The sequence below is a fragment of the Hyaena hyaena genome, unplaced genomic scaffold (genome assembly GCF_003009895.1).
Source record: "Hyaena hyaena isolate Hyena2069 unplaced genomic scaffold, ASM300989v1 scaffold_347, whole genome shotgun sequence".
Lineage (NCBI taxonomy): Eukaryota > Metazoa > Chordata > Mammalia > Carnivora > Hyaenidae > Hyaena > Hyaena hyaena.
The window spans coordinates 1404195-1419562 of NW_024080979.1; the positions used below are offsets into that span (position 1 = coordinate 1404195).

Here is a 15368-nt window from a genome sequence, read left to right on the forward strand (position 1 = left end):
GGCCGGGTGACGTAGGGCCATGTTTTTCTTGGACAAGTGTTTCTTCAGTGAATACAGGAAGTAGAAGTTTGTTTGCTAAACTCAAGGAGGGCAGAGTTGACCTAAGTAACTTCTTTTAAAACTTGAAGCTGATTAGAATTGAGCCCTAAACATGGCTCTCAATGTACCCTCATTAGCTAATTTTCAGAAGGAAATGGGAATTAAAAGTGCACAATGTGACTTTCATTACTGCCAAATATTATCCAGTCATTTTTAGTCTGTTCACTTTTTTCTCCAGCACACAATTTTTGTGCTGTGCCAAATGACGCCATTAGGTAAAAACTGGAAAAATGCGTACATGTCATTACTGTCGGTTGTACTTAACTAATCCTCCTCAGAGAAAGAAGACAATTTATTTTTCTGAAACAGTAACTATTATTTCCTATTTCAGCAAAATGTTCATTAGAAAGAGGCTGTTTTCATTTCACTTGAGAATAATAGCTTCTTCCTTTCCTTTTGCACACCCAAAACAAACTTTTAAAATTCCTTTTTCTGAATCTTATAGCTAGACAATAGTAAATGTTAAGGTTTTCAAATAATTTTGAGTAATCGGGACATTGCCGTCACACATGTCCTAAGGTGTACAAATTAGATATTTGTGTGTTTTTTGGCCCAATTACTCCATATTTTATAGTCTCTCTGTCACGCATGACACTTTAATGGTACGGGCTCACGTTGTATGAGGTCAGGTAGAAGGACACGTGGGTGGCACCTCCATAGCAATTTCCTGTGACTTTTGCTCCTACGACAGTGACAAGTAGCAGCATCACAGGAGCAACCCTTTACTGCCTCCTGACGACTGCTGAGGGGTTGTCGCTAAAGAGAAGAGAAGGCTCCTTACAAACTAGACCTGAAAAAAATTGAAACTTTTTTTTAAACAGACTCCAGTCTCAGAAGTTGTACAGGACAATCTGGTAAAACTGACATAATTGTGATTTATTAACATGAATTAAAATGCCCAACCAGTGCTTCAATGTGACAGTATATTTAAAATAAAAAAGAAATTAAAGGCCATATACTGTACTACTCTCACAAAGATCACACAGTTTTGCAAAGACCTGTCATATGTACAACGCTATATATCCAATGAGAAAAGCTGTAAGCAGTTATATACGCAAAAGAAATGCAGTATTTACAGTGTGTCGGGAGACGTTAAAAATCATCTATACATTAAATTACATTTTGCTCGCAAATAACCGGTAAAACAAAATGAGCCATGTCCACACCAAACTATAAAAATCTGTATTGCATTTTTTTTATACCTAAGATGCACTCACAGAACTGCTGACAGGAAGAAAAATGAAATTCCTCATAGTGCCATTACTTAGCTGTGTACTTAAATGCATATGTATAAAATAATATAGAAAACATTCACTAAATGAATTTAACTGCAACAATAAAATTTAAAGATCGTGTAGCATCAAATCTACTGCCAGAAAAACAGCTGGAATGTTCACTTACAAAATAAAGATACCTAATACTGGCTTAACAGCACATCTTTTAAGGAATTTTAAAAAGCAAAAATGGGAAAAATACAATGAAAGAGCACTGGTGTTTTTTCTGTTTTCTTTTTTTTATACAAAGTTTCATGTACAAGCTTTAAAAAGTACCTTAACAGGTACATATGAAATATACAGTTTATCTTACAGAACATTTTAAAAAATGTTTTTGGAGTCCATTTTAATGCCACCCTGAACCGTGGTAATTGTTCTGAAATGTCGGTGGCACCTGCGCTCTGTGAACTGGGATTTGTCCAGGCACCGGAGATGCCTGCTGGGGTCCTTGAACCCCGTGTGGCAGGGCCACAGAGCCAGGATGAGGACAGAACCCTGAAGCAGTAGGTGTTGGAATACTGTTTGGTCCTTGGGGCTGGAGATGAGGACCTGCGACTGGTAATGGACAATGTGGCCCTGTTCCAGAAGGCTGGTGTTGGGGTCCCGGCCCCAGAGTGGTGTGATGTGTGGCTTGGGAGGGATACGGTGGCACGGCTGGATGAGCACTCGAAGGAAACAGTGGAGGTCCTTGGTGAGGCGGGTGGTGTAAGGCCTGAGCGGACGTGGTGTGGTGCCCAGAAGCCAAAACACTGGAAGGTGGCGGTGGCGGAGGCGGAGGCGGCGCCGAATTTACAACATGCTGGTGTTGTGCTGGCAGAACTTGGAGTCCCGTGGAAGGATGGGGTGGTGGATGGTGATGAGGGGCGGGACCCGGAGGCGGAGGGGGTGGTGGCAAATGGTGGCCCGCGGTTTGCGAATGAATGTGCGACCCAGGGGTGACGGCGTGAACGGGCCCCACCACGTGAGCCACAGAGTGTTGTTGGTGAGAGCTCGGCTGCTGGACGAGGTGCGGTCCAGGGGCGGGGGGCGGGGGGGGCGGCGGGGGGACCACGGCTGCCGCAGTCTGATGGTGGATCGGAGGGTTCTGGGAAGGCAAGAAGTGCCCCGGAGTAACATGGTGTCCTGGGACGGTTTGCTGGCTCGCAGTGCCAGGAAGTGCTTGATTTGGTCCCGACGCAAACACGGTCTGTTGGGAAAGCCCACCTTTAAGCTGATTATAACTCTGAAAGTTTGCAGAGGGCTGCTGGTTTTGATAATAAGATGAAGAAGAAGGAGGCGGAGGGGGTGGAGGGGGTGGAGCCGTGCTGTTCAGACTCGGCTGGTTGAACTGGGTGTACGTGGCTGAAGATTGTCCCGAGGGGGTCTGGGTGAATAATGCTCCGGAGGTGGCCTGCTGAGCGCTGGCCTGAAGGGTCTGTGCCGCGGGGTAAAAATTTCTCTGAGGCTCTCGCTGAGGGGTTCCCACCTGAGGAGACTGTGCGTGATGAGGCCTGTAGGGGGATCCTAACTGCTGGGTGGGGGGCTTTGGTGAGAGATAACCGTGCTGTACAGGTGGGTGAGGTGTTGAGGCCTTGGGAGGATTTTCTCCGTGAGGGGACGGAGGGCAGTGCGCCTTCACTGGCGCAGAGGGCAGCTTCTGTGGAAGTTGCTCAGATGAGCTTCGGACGAGTGGCTGAGGAGGAGGGGGATTCTTGGAAAGCGCCTGGGCGTTACTTAATAGCTGTTTCTGTTGGAGCTCTGTTTTCAGGTGAACACCGTTCTCCACTTCTGACACGGTAACTGTCGCCTCCCAATGGGACTCTGCCTTTGTGAGTATTTTCCCATGTGCTTGGACAGGAAGTACAGGTCCCGGTGAACCAGGCTATGGAAAGGAAACATATCATGTAAGAAACGTTTATGTCAATTGAGGTTTGTTATCGTGGTATTTAATGTTATTTACACCCTCGTTCATAAATGTAGAATCTAGAAGTCCATCACAGAGGCTTGGGATACTGAAAAGCCTGCTTTTTCAGTGGCTACAAGTTGTGCTACTGGGCTTCAACTGAATTCCCTGAATTAATTTTTATTACGATCAAGTTAAGGAAATAATGGTCCCTATATTAAATTTGCCTTTTTTCCCTTAAGCAATGAAACCGGCTTTTAACCCTTATTCTGGAAGATTTCTACACCTTACCTAATGATCATTTGGTTTGGGTAAATAAACCCAAACCGTTGTGATTTGTAACATGTTTTACATTGTTCAAATAGAAGTACTCCAAGTACAAAACTATTAAATATATATGAAGTCACATATGAGGAGAAAGAAAATCGATCTCCAGTCCCTCATCTTTAGTTTCCAAAGAAACCGCCACCACACCAGACCACCCAGTGTCCCAGGGGCGGAATTCTAGGAGAAAAAAATGTAACTATGGAAGCACAGTGAGTACATTAGGCCACTTGGTCAAAAAGCGTCCAAAAATCACAAACATACTTGATAACAGCAGAAAAACCTCCCTATGCAGATTACCATTCACTTTTCTGAATGGCCTTCTTCAAAGGTCAATCTTCTTACCTTGCTCATTTTTGAAGGGCTTTTACAAGTATGTTGAGAGGTGTCTGGGGATGGACATTCATTTGTGGTCATGGAGTCTGGATTCTCAGGGTCAGGATCTGTAAAGCAGAAGAAACCTGTAGTAAATGGAAGACTGCGCGACCGTACTGTCTTGTAACTAACACTACAAAGCAACATAAATTCTATTCAAACCACGTTTTTATAAAGGCGCTCTCCCTTCTGATTTAAAAAGGTTTTTAAAACAGTAACCATGATCGGTCCTCTGCTTACTGACCTTCCATAAGTTCACTGAAAGGAGGGACTGGACCCTGGGGCTGCAACTGGGGAATGTGATTTGAATGAGATGGAGGTGAAGACGGAACATGACCCGGTGAGCATGGGACACATGGCGACTCTGCCCCTGGAGGTGAAGCAGACCCAAAGACAACATTAGAACCGCAAAGAATGGGGGTGCAAAGGGGTCAGCGGGCTCCACTCGCAGGCACAGGCTCACTTACCACTATCTCTATCTTTTCGGTGATCGCTGAGGAGCAGAGCTCGCTGGTAACTCCTTTCTCTCACCTGCTCCACTGAGGTTGAAGCGGTCCTTGAACAGAAAATCATACCGTCAATTCAAGGAAGCTACTGCCAGCTAGTTTATTCTTTGTCCTTAACGGTCAGCATGTGCTCTCAGACCAAGGCTTTTACTCTGTTAGGAGAATACTTAGGTGTAAAGCTTGGAAAACAGCTTTTTTAAAAATCTTCATCTCTTCCAAGAGCTCAGTCAGACTCCATTCCTTTGTCTTAAGCAACTTCCTTGGTGAAAGGGTGAGGGGTTGAAGGGCGGTGTATCAGCATCCAGAATGTCACTACAGGGTCCAATGCTCTGCAAATTACCCTGTATCTGAAAGCAGGAAGCTCTTAAGGGTATGGGGACTGAGGAGCAAAGCAAACGAGCCTTTCTGCCCTTTGCCAAGACCCGCCCTCTGTTCCTACTGAAGAAATATTAACGTTGGTTCTTTTCTGTAACTGGTAATACGGGTGTATAAGAAAATTGCATAACGCTGCCTGTGATAAATGTTCTTTGGAGAGGAATATTTGTGTGAAAGCTGTGAAAATTATCAAAGAGGAGGCACGGTGGACCCTTAACACAGGCACATACATAGCTGGTTTAAAACCCTATCAGCAAGAGGATCTCTCCAAATTATGACCACAGACGTCTATCTCCTCAGCACTGGGAGAACGACAGACAGGAAGAGAATTCATTAACGAAAGTGTGTGCTTTTCAGAACAGCAGACTTCAGCTCTTTACAAATACGGCTGCGCTCAAAATCAGCTATGTAAAGGGTCCTGACTGGAGGATAAAGCACGGAGACTAATTATATACACACATATACTACCCAGAGTTCTAAAGTTCCCAGTTAGGTTTTTTAAAACAGACTTACCACTGAACTTCCGGTTCATTCTTCTCGCTGGCAGAAGCTTCCTTAATGGGACAGTTGTTGCCAGGCTCTTCCGAAGCAGCACTGTAAACCGTAGGCAGCGCCGGTACCGGCAGGCCCGCGGTGCCCTCCGCCTGCTCCCCGCTCTCAGTCCTGCTGCCACACACGTCACCGCTGCTGCTCGAGTTGCCACTTGCATGAGGGGACACACTAACCAGAGGAAAGTGGTCTGCCTTGGAGCCACTTTTCCTAGCTTCACGCTGTCTTTTACGGTATTCTAGCAGAGAGACCTGAAGCAAGAAAAGGAAAAGCAAATCTTTTATTCGTGTTTTATAGGTCAGTGTCAATCTATTCTTTTTTTCTAAAGAGAATTACTGTATTTACATTAGGAAAATTATGTAAAGTAATTTGATTGTGAACAAATAATAACAATTAACAATTATCAATGCCTATTATATTGCCAGGCATTGTATTTAGATGATTTACATACATTATCTCATTTAATCCTCACAACAACCCTATGAAATAGGTATATTATCATCCCCATTTTACAGATGAGGAAATTGAGTAACTCACTCACTCAAGGTCACACAGCTGGTGAGTGTTGGAGCCGGGATTCGAACCTAGGTCTTACTTGAAAGCCCGTGCTCTTTCCACTATACTACATTGCTTCCCACAAAGTTGCCAACTGGACTCTGTTATAAAAATTAAAAGCACACATCACTAAAATTCTTTTAACTTGCAAAGCAATAAGCCTATTAACAAAGAAAATACGTGTTGTATTTCATCCCATTCCTCTGAAATAAGGCATTCTAACACTCTGTTACCAACCAAATGGTGGTAAATCGGGGAACTTCAGGTAGTACCTATATAATCCTTTTCAAATACTGATATCCGTGGCCTAAATACTATGGATATTACGGATGAGGAACGAAGCATTTCTCCAATATAAGGCTGCCTGCTAACCTGTAACATGAGGATAACAGCACAAATATTATTCAACTCTGTTTATTTGGCTGGGGAGTGGTTATTTTTATATTCTTTCAGTGAAATAAATGGTCTCGAGGTTTCAGTCTCTGAAACCCTGCTTAAAGAATGTCTCACTGGTCTGTAAACACTTGGCTAATTGAGCATTTAGAAAAGGTTTAAAATGTACACATCAAAAATTTAACTTGAATAACTAAGTATGAATGCCTCCGATAACACATAACTACCACTAACCCTCAGAAGCAGTATGAAAAAAACACTATTAAAAGGACTAAAATCGTTAAATTTGTAACCTTTTTCTTTTGTGGTGGATTCTGGGGTGTGCAACTTCCGTCGATCAAATTGTCATTAACAGTCCGTCCGAAACCAGAAACCAGCCCATCTTCTGAAGTACAAAACACAGGTGTTTCCATAAATATGCCTCTAGTATCATCCTGCATCAGGCACTTTGACTCACTTATTCGGAAGCCTCCTCCAACCTCCAACTGATGTGAGGGTGTCAGGTCCCTCAAGTTAGAGTTTACTGAGAAGTTAACTCCTGTTCTGTCAGGACTCTTTACCCAGGAAGAATACACTGTGCCCCGTCCAGAGTGAGTAGATTCCAGCTGGCTGGTAGGATCAGTCCTGTCATGTGGAGGCGGTTCCATGGTCTTGTGTAAGGCAGTTTGCTCGACTGCATCGAGTCCCAGTTGAAGGTCTGGCACAGAATCCTTTTCTCCAGGGCACTGCCTATTGACTTCAGTCCTACTCCTGGGGCTGGTATAACCAATAGTCTTTATTTCTTGCAGACCCAGGTCAGTTAAATTAGAATTTCTAAAAGGCCCCAATGTTAACATTGTCGAAGATCTGTCATATCCCTGTTTATAGAATTAAAACAAAAAAAATTAAATAACCACACTGAGACTACTAACTTTAAAATCTCTTCATAATTTAAGCAAAATAATAATAAGCAAAGGTCACCAGTTTAAATAACCTTACCAAATAACTCCTTACCTCTTGATTATAAGTGCGTCTCTTAATCTCTGGAGAACTTTCTGGGGAAGAAATATTCTATATAAAAGAAATAATTAGAATTGAAAATTAAAATATGAAACTAAATCCATGATATTTATAGAAATGAAGACCAACTATTACACAGACTTTGGTTTTAAACTTTCTTATCTGTTTTATTTCCATTTCCCACATAAGAGGTCTGCCTTAAGATGAATTTGATACACTGAGTATCAAAATAAGATGAACATTATGCTCATTTTAATAAAAATGTGAAAGTTTAAATTTCCATAAATGAACGTTCCAGATTTGCTCTTTGGTTTGTTAAAAACTTTTTTTCTACTCTCAGTACACTAGTTGTTAAAGGAGGAGGAGGGAGGTGCCTTTAAATACCAATCAATCCCACAGGGTTATTTTCCCCAATTTAAATTTCTCACCTCAAAGTGCATGGTATTTCCTGGTGTGCCAGGAGTTACTGGGGTAACTGGTGAATATATGGGCTTATAACCATTTCTACAAGCTTCATCATCTGATTTTATCCGTGGAGGAGTGGCAAATGACGGGTCTGTGGGAGTAATATCTGTGTGGGTTGGTGTAGCATACGGTGAGGGAGTTGGTGTGGAGGTTTCCGAGTAAGCAGAATCTAGCAACTGATAAAGTCTTCGTTTTTTTAGTGGTGTAGTTAAATCTGTTGATGCAATAATAATTCACAGACATTATATTGCTGGTATGTGCTACAATCTGTAATATATTCTGGGAAAGATCAAAACATCAACAATAGTAATTAGGATGACTTTTACCCCCAAACTAAATTTCAGGGTTTTTAAAGATACTATTCACACAAAGCAATCTCTCCCCACCCCTAAATGAGTTATTTTACTATTACAGCATGCCATTATCTTGCCAAATGACTTACAGGCCTAGGAGTCTCTAAGAAATCTTACAACTACATGTATTAATTTAACTGATTTATTCTAAGAGTTCTTTTGAATCTGAGAAGCAACTCAAAACTTCACCCCTAAACCCCAACATACATGCTACTGCAAATTAAGGTTTTCATGTTTATCTTCATCCAAAAGGTTAGAGGACAGAAAATATTCAACAATATGCTTCTTGGGGCTCCTGGGTGGGTCAGTCAGTTAAGCATCTGACTCGATTTTGGCTCTGGTCATGGTCTCAGGGTTGTAACATGGAGCCAGACACTGGGCTTCACACTGGGCATGAAGCCTGCTTGGGATTCATTCTCTCTCTCTCTGCCTCCGCCCCTCTCCCCACTGCTTGCACATGCTTGCTTGCTCTCAAAAAAAATATAAACGTTTATAAAGTACACAGTAACTAGAATGTCTGTTGTAAAAACCATTTATATACTGCCACATTGTTCACACTAAAACAGTACTGAAAAATTCTACCTGGAAGAGAACAGCTATCATTTAATAGTAGTGGACTTTTACTTTCACCATTGACTGTAGGGCTTCTGGATCTTTCTTGACAGGGTGAATTAAATCTATGTAAAATTGCTGAATTTTCCTCTTCTAAAGCTTGTTTCAACCATCGCTGAAATACATAATGAATAGAAGTCAGTTTGTAGATGTTTATACAGCCTATAAATGTAAAGCTGATTCTAAAAGCATTTCACTGCCAGGAATGATAGCAAGGAAGGAGCCTAGCCTTGGCTCCTCCTAGATTTTTATATCCAGAGAACAGTTTACCTTCTTGCATGAGCCAGAAATGTTTTCAGTAGGTTCTTTTCTTCTCCTTTTTTCTGAAAGGAATGGTGAAGTAAATCTGATATAGTGCTTAGGAGTAGAGTATACATGGGGGCTGTAAGTGAGGCCCGGTAAAGAATTGAGCTGTGTGGCTAACACTTCAGGATCTGTAGTTATGCGCAGAGGCCTTTCTGAAAGGCTGTCAGAAGGTTTTCCTGTCTTCTCATTCTTCTCACTTAACCATTCACTGACCAAGTGCTAGAGAAAAGAGAAATGTGGATCATTCTACACGTAATTACAATTACACAGATGCTCCTATAGAACATTCTGACCCCAAATCTGAAAACATATTATCCAAAATGATATATTAATATAAGTCATTCATATATGATGTCCAAAAAGATCAGTACATTTCCTGGGTTAACTCCTCTCACTCCTAGAATCTTTTATACAATAGTACTTTGCAGGAAGAAATCACATAATGGTACTTTCTGTAAAAGTCAAGTCTAAGAGATTCAGTACCATCTTCTAAACACAAACACTAAATTCAGATTTGCTACTGCTTCTGTTCTCTATTAGAAAAATCTGATTTTATGCAGTGCCTTTCTACCCTGACTGCCTGTCAGATTCCCCAGGAGATGAGACCAGTGCGTATACATTAAAAGGGGGGAGGGGGGTGGGCAATGCTGGCATTGACAATTGCTGTTTAAAAATTTACATAATCTGGGGCGCCTGGGTGGCTTAGTCCGTTAAGCATCCGACTTTCGCTTAGGTCATGATCTCGCGGTTTGTGGGTTCGAGCCCTGCGTCGGGCTCTGTGCTGACTGCCAGCTCAGAGCCTGGAGCCTATCTCTCTCTGACCCTCCCCTGCTCATGCTCTCTCTCTCTCCTAGAAATAAAAATACTAAAAAAAAAATTTACATAATCCTCAGGGCACCTGGGTGGCTCAGTCGGTTAAGCGGTTAAGCAAGCGGTTAAGCGTCCGACTTCGGCTCAGATCAAGATCTCACGGTTCGGGTTTGTGGGTTTGAGCCCCACATTAGGCTCTGTGCTGACAGTCAACTCAAGAGCCTGGAGCCTGTTTCAGATTCTGTGTCTCCCTCTCTCTCTGACCCTCCCCTGCTCACACTGTCTCTGTCTCTCTCTCTCGCTCAGAAATAAATAAATCTTTTTTAATGCAAAAAAAAAAGTTCAATTGTAACGGACATGGAAATAAGGATTATTTTTGTCATCACAAGCACATTTTGTTTGCTGTGTGGGCATTCACCTTTCATCAGATGGTATCCTTTTTATTTTTACTGTAACTGTAGTTTGTAAAAAAAAAAAAAGTGCTAAAAGTAGTAATACATTCTCGCACATACAAATAAACACACATTAAAAGAATGATCTACCCACATCCTGTCTTCCAGAGATAATCATTATAAGCATTCTAGTTCTTTTTTCCTCAGTGTATACAAAACTGTCCAGAACAACAAGCAGAAAGCACACGGACTCTGCAGCCAGACCACCTGCATTATGAATCCTGGCTTTGCCACTTACACTGTGACCTTTCCACAGATCAAGTTATACAATCTTTCCACAGCTCAATCCTTATCTGTAAAAGAAGGGTCAAAATAGAAACTAGCTCTACAAACAGGGTTATTGCAAGGATTAAAAGAGCTAAATAACATATACAAAGCTCTTCAAACAGTATCTGGCACAGAATAAGTGCTATGTTATTAAATTAAATGAGGCCTTTACACTAGGAGAAATCATGATAATTCGGTACTCAAAGGGTATACTGTTTAAAATTAGGAAAGGGGCACCTGGGGTTCTCAGTTTTAAGCTCAGATCATGTTCTAATGGTTCACAAGTCTAAGCCTTGCATCGGGCTCTGTGCTGACATCTCAGAGCATGGAACCTGCTTTGAATTCTGTGTCTCCCTCTCTCTCTACCCGTCTCCTACTCACACTCTTTCTCTCTCAAAAATAGTAAACATTAAAATTTTTTAAAATAAGGAAATACCATCAACAAAACCTGTGGCAAAAGAGGCTTTTTTGGAGAATCAAATACAATTGAAGAGTCTACATCTCAGATTAGGTATTTAAATAGAGACCACAATAATTTAGTCACTTAAAAATTAAAAGGCAAGAATTATGTCTATTTGTAGCTTCTCTTTAACCATAAGTGTTTCTTTTCACTAATCCAAATTACAAAGAAAAGTTGCAGTTATTTTTTGTCCTTCCAAAGTAGGCAAAAATAACTTCATTGTTTTGTTTTTTTAATTATAGTATAATTAGCATATATTTAACTGCTCATTATTAAGGCAAGTGTTGGCTTGCTTGTTGAAGATCTGAGGGTCTGTAAGGAAGAGGACAGACTTACAATTAGAACTGTGTTTAGATCTTATCTCTAACTAACCCTTTGATTGACTTCTGAAAGTACATTCCTGGGTTCATTGTAGGTGTTGACTGAATATATTTCTCCTGGCTTCACACTACTTATAAACCATTCTGAATTTAGTAAGAACAAAGACGAAATAAATTAAGTCTCAACATATTTTGTTGTAAGTGTGTGAGAGAATTATTTATGATCTAACCATACCCCAAAGAATCTTAAGGATTACCGCTTTGGTATCTCGGCTCCAATCTACTACACTCAAGCTGGGGTAAGAGCTTCATAAGGATGTTCTATTATTTCTGAGCTGTAAAGCTTGGGTTGATTTATCTCAGTGAATACTTTCATAATTGCCTCATTTAACGTGACAGATTTTCAAAGATGAACAAACTGATCTAGAACTACCATTCCTTATGGCAACCAATAATTCCTTCACGTTCTTGTAATCTACCTACACCGTGAAATTTTTAAGAAATACAAAAAATAAAGGAAAACATGTAAAACAGTTGTTTCTAAGAAGTGTAAACTCAGTACGTAGGGTACACAAAACCAGAATTTTGATAAATTCTTAAAATCACTACATTAGATTAGCAATACAAAAAGATATTAATAGAGTGAATATTATAACTGTCTTCAAAACCAATGATTCAAGCATTTCTATTGACTGATTTTTATAGTTCTGTGATTCTCATTCTTGATTTAAAAACTTTGTCAGGTGGTGATGCCCAGGTGGCTTAGCTGGTTAAGTGCCCCACTCTTGGTTTCAGCTCAGGGCATGATCTCATGGTTTCAGGAGTTATAGCCTCACATCAGGCTCTGCACTGACAGTATGGAGCCTGCTTAGGATTCTCTCTCTCTGTCTCTCTCTGCCCCTCCCCTATTTGTACTGTCTCTTTCTCTCTCATAATGAATAAATAACAAAACTAATAAATAATAATAAATAATAAAACTAACAAATGTTAGGTGTAATAACTATGCCTCTTATTCAGTTCTCTAACAAGGTGTTATAGATTAAGTCTTAAAAATACAAATCTGTTTCACATCATAAGACACTGTTAGAAAATAGTTCCTACATTCATTAAGAATCATACCTTCTTTGTTTTAGGGTACTTTGTAGGACATTTATTAAGTGCTGGGACTTCGGTTTCAGTAATTATTTCTGCTAGTGCAGTTTCAGTTTCTGGTTCTATTGCAAGTACAGTATTTTCAATATCATTTTGTTGTGAAGTAACTTCTAGATCAGGAGAAGACGGCTGGATATCTGAGCACATGCTGACAGTCCTGTGTCTGCGCCGTTGCTGCCCAATGTGAGTCCTGCTACGAGAAAAGCTTTTTCTCTGTTTTGTCCTATTCACTTTGGCAGGGGTGGGCTTGCTAGCAGTTTCTTCTTTTGCTTGTTCCTAATTCAAAATATAACAGAGTGGAACTTTTGATATTGTTTATGTGAGAAGCTGAAATGTAAAAGCATTAATCCACTTCAGGAGCTAATTTTCTTAAATGTTTCTCTGAATTCTGATATATACTAAATTAACGTTTTTCTTACTCAAAAACAAAGCAAATAGGGGGCGCATGGATGGCTCAGTCGGTTAAGCATTCGACTTCAGCTCAGGTCATGATGTCATGGTTCGTGGGTTCAAACCCTATATTAGGCTCTGTGCTGACAGCTCAGAGCCTGGAGCCTGTCTTTGGATTCTGTATCTCCCTCTCTCTCTCTGACCCTCCCCTGCTCATGTGCGCGCGCGCGCGCTCTCTCTCTCTCTCTCTCAAAAATAAATAAAAGCAGCATTAGACAGTAAGAATTCCTTACAGATGCAACTAAACCAGGTGTGACAATCTCACGGGCAAGTGCTTAAGGATGAAAACAGAACTAAACCTGAGTAGCTTCGGCGTCACTGACAGCCTGCACATCTTTACACTCCGCTTTAACTTCGGTTTTGGCTGTGCTGATTCTTTCCAAAGCTTGTTCTCTTCTTTTCTCCCTTTTTTCAAGTCTGGCAAAAGCTTGCAGAATTGCTTCCATTTTCCTTTCTTCTCTTGTCTACAAAATTTAAATATCAAGTGACATAATAAATGTCATTGCTCTGAAGTACAATTCAAAATTGCAAATGTTCATGGAAAATATAAAAAATAAATTCTGTGATGTTGTTAGCAAAACCCTCTATTGATGATACTTGGGGGTGGGGGAAGGCATATTCACTGGAGAGTCTCAGAGTCCAAAATCTCTCCAGAAACCCTGTCATTACAAATACACTTCAGGAAGGGAATGAATACTTATTGGATCACTGTTGATAAGGATAAAGCAAAACAACAATAACAACAAAAACATTAAAAACTACCTTGCTCTACCAAACTGAAAATCTCTTTAAGAGGAAGTTAGCCTTTCTTTCAAATAAGAGCTGAAAAGTTCATACGTCAATGAATGTTGAAAAGATTACATTCATAGAAACTGACATTGTGGTACCAGGGTAATACAGGGTGAAGTCCTGGGTTCAAATTATAGCTCTACCAGTCTCTGTGACCCTAGGCAACTTCACAACTCTAGTTAACCTTTTTGAGCCTTTTAAAAAATGTGAATAATAATTACACTTCACTGAATTGTTACTGAGTTCAAACAGAAGATATCTGTGCAGCTTGCCAACAGCACTTGGAAAATGATGGGCATCCCCTAAGCGTCAATTATTATTTGTACTTTAGCTTTCTTGCCCTCTATTACAGTTCTTCTAAGGTATCCTTCTTCCCTCTGACCTGTTTTCCACTAACAGTTCAAGGCAGGGACTGAACAGCAAGAGTTCCTCTGACCTTCAGTTCTCTTTGGAGAGAAAATATTAAAAGCAAGACCCAGAGCCCTGGCCCGTGGGCCTGGCAAACGCTTCAGTTTTCAACCAGAAACAGGAAGAAGCACTTTCACTGCCTGTCTGGTTCTCCAGATGAAAAGAACCAAGTCCTGAGTCTCAGATCCATTTGGCTTTCCTCTTCTGTCAGTGACATGGGGAAGAAGGGTTAGAAACTCAAGGTCAGGATGCATCCATGGTCATCTCCACTTTGGAGCTTTAGTTCCAGTAATTAATTCCAGAGTTTTAAGCATTAAGACACACACTGAAAATTTCAGCTTATACTCTTGCCTGTATTTTTCTCTTCATTTTTTACACTCAGTAAGGGGACAAAAATTGTCAACTGAACTCCTCTGACAATAGTGAGTTTCTAATTAGTCACTCTTAGAAAACAAGTTATCTTCAGTCTCTTTATATTACAGGTAAGAAAAATGAGGTCCATGGAGGTAAGATTGCTTGTTAATATCTACTACTCTTGGTCTGGGGTGGGTAACTGGCACTAAAACAACAGAGGCAAAAGTGGTCTTTTCACTGGAACTACAAGTTTTAAAGCTGAATTCTTTCCTTAGTTAATTTGTATCTCTGATCTTTCAATCACTTTACTCAACCTCCTTTCATTTATGGCTCTCTATAAAAACCTTGTCTCTGTATCAGCGCTTTTATAATATCTGAAATTTAGAAATCTGGAGCAATTAGAAAACAATTTTCAGAGCACCTGGGTGGCTCAGTATGACTTTGGCTCAGGTCATGATCTCACGGTTCACGGTGCATGCCCCACATCGGGCTCACTGTTGTCAGAGCAGAGCCCTCTTCCAATCCTCTGTCCCCACCCCCTTCTCTGTCCCTCCACTGGTCATGCTCTCTCTTTCTCATCTGTTGAACAGGGGAGCAGGTGTGGAGAGAGAAGGAGTAAATTATTGTGGTTATTTGATCTCTTTAAAAAATTTTTAAATAGATCTGAGAAAAGTACATTTTTCCAGAAGAAACAAACTTATTTTATGTGTAAAAAAATTACCAGTATTTAAGATAAATATGAATTTATGACAAAAGAAGTTTGACACAGTCCAGTACTCACTGGTTTTACATGGTTAGAGTGAGGGTCAGAGATTGATATAAGGACCAAACTCATTCAT

General features: G+C 40.7%; 1 protein-coding gene across 2 annotated transcripts in view; it reads right to left on the minus strand.

Moving 5' to 3' along the window:
* Window positions 1-954: 954 nt before the first annotated feature.
* KMT2E (lysine methyltransferase 2E (inactive)) overlaps window positions 955-15368 on the minus strand; it is a 101668-nt gene continuing 87254 nt past the window's right edge. For both annotated transcript variants that reach the window (XM_039249799.1, XM_039249798.1), the window contains 12 exons: window positions 13278-13442; window positions 12496-12804; window positions 9032-9286; window positions 8732-8876; window positions 7760-8010; window positions 7326-7382; window positions 6626-7189; window positions 5349-5635; window positions 4422-4510; window positions 4199-4324; window positions 3925-4022; window positions 955-3234 (listed from right to left, as the gene is read on the minus strand). In XM_039249799.1, coding sequence (XP_039105730.1) covers window positions 1720-3234; window positions 3925-4022; window positions 4199-4324; window positions 4422-4510; window positions 5349-5635; window positions 6626-7189; window positions 7326-7382; window positions 7760-8010; window positions 8732-8876; window positions 9032-9286; window positions 12496-12804; window positions 13278-13442 — 3861 coding nt within the window. In that variant the 3' untranslated portion in view covers window positions 955-1719. The remainder of the gene's footprint in view (window positions 3235-3924; window positions 4023-4198; window positions 4325-4421; window positions 4511-5348; window positions 5636-6625; window positions 7190-7325; window positions 7383-7759; window positions 8011-8731; window positions 8877-9031; window positions 9287-12495; window positions 12805-13277; window positions 13443-15368) is intronic.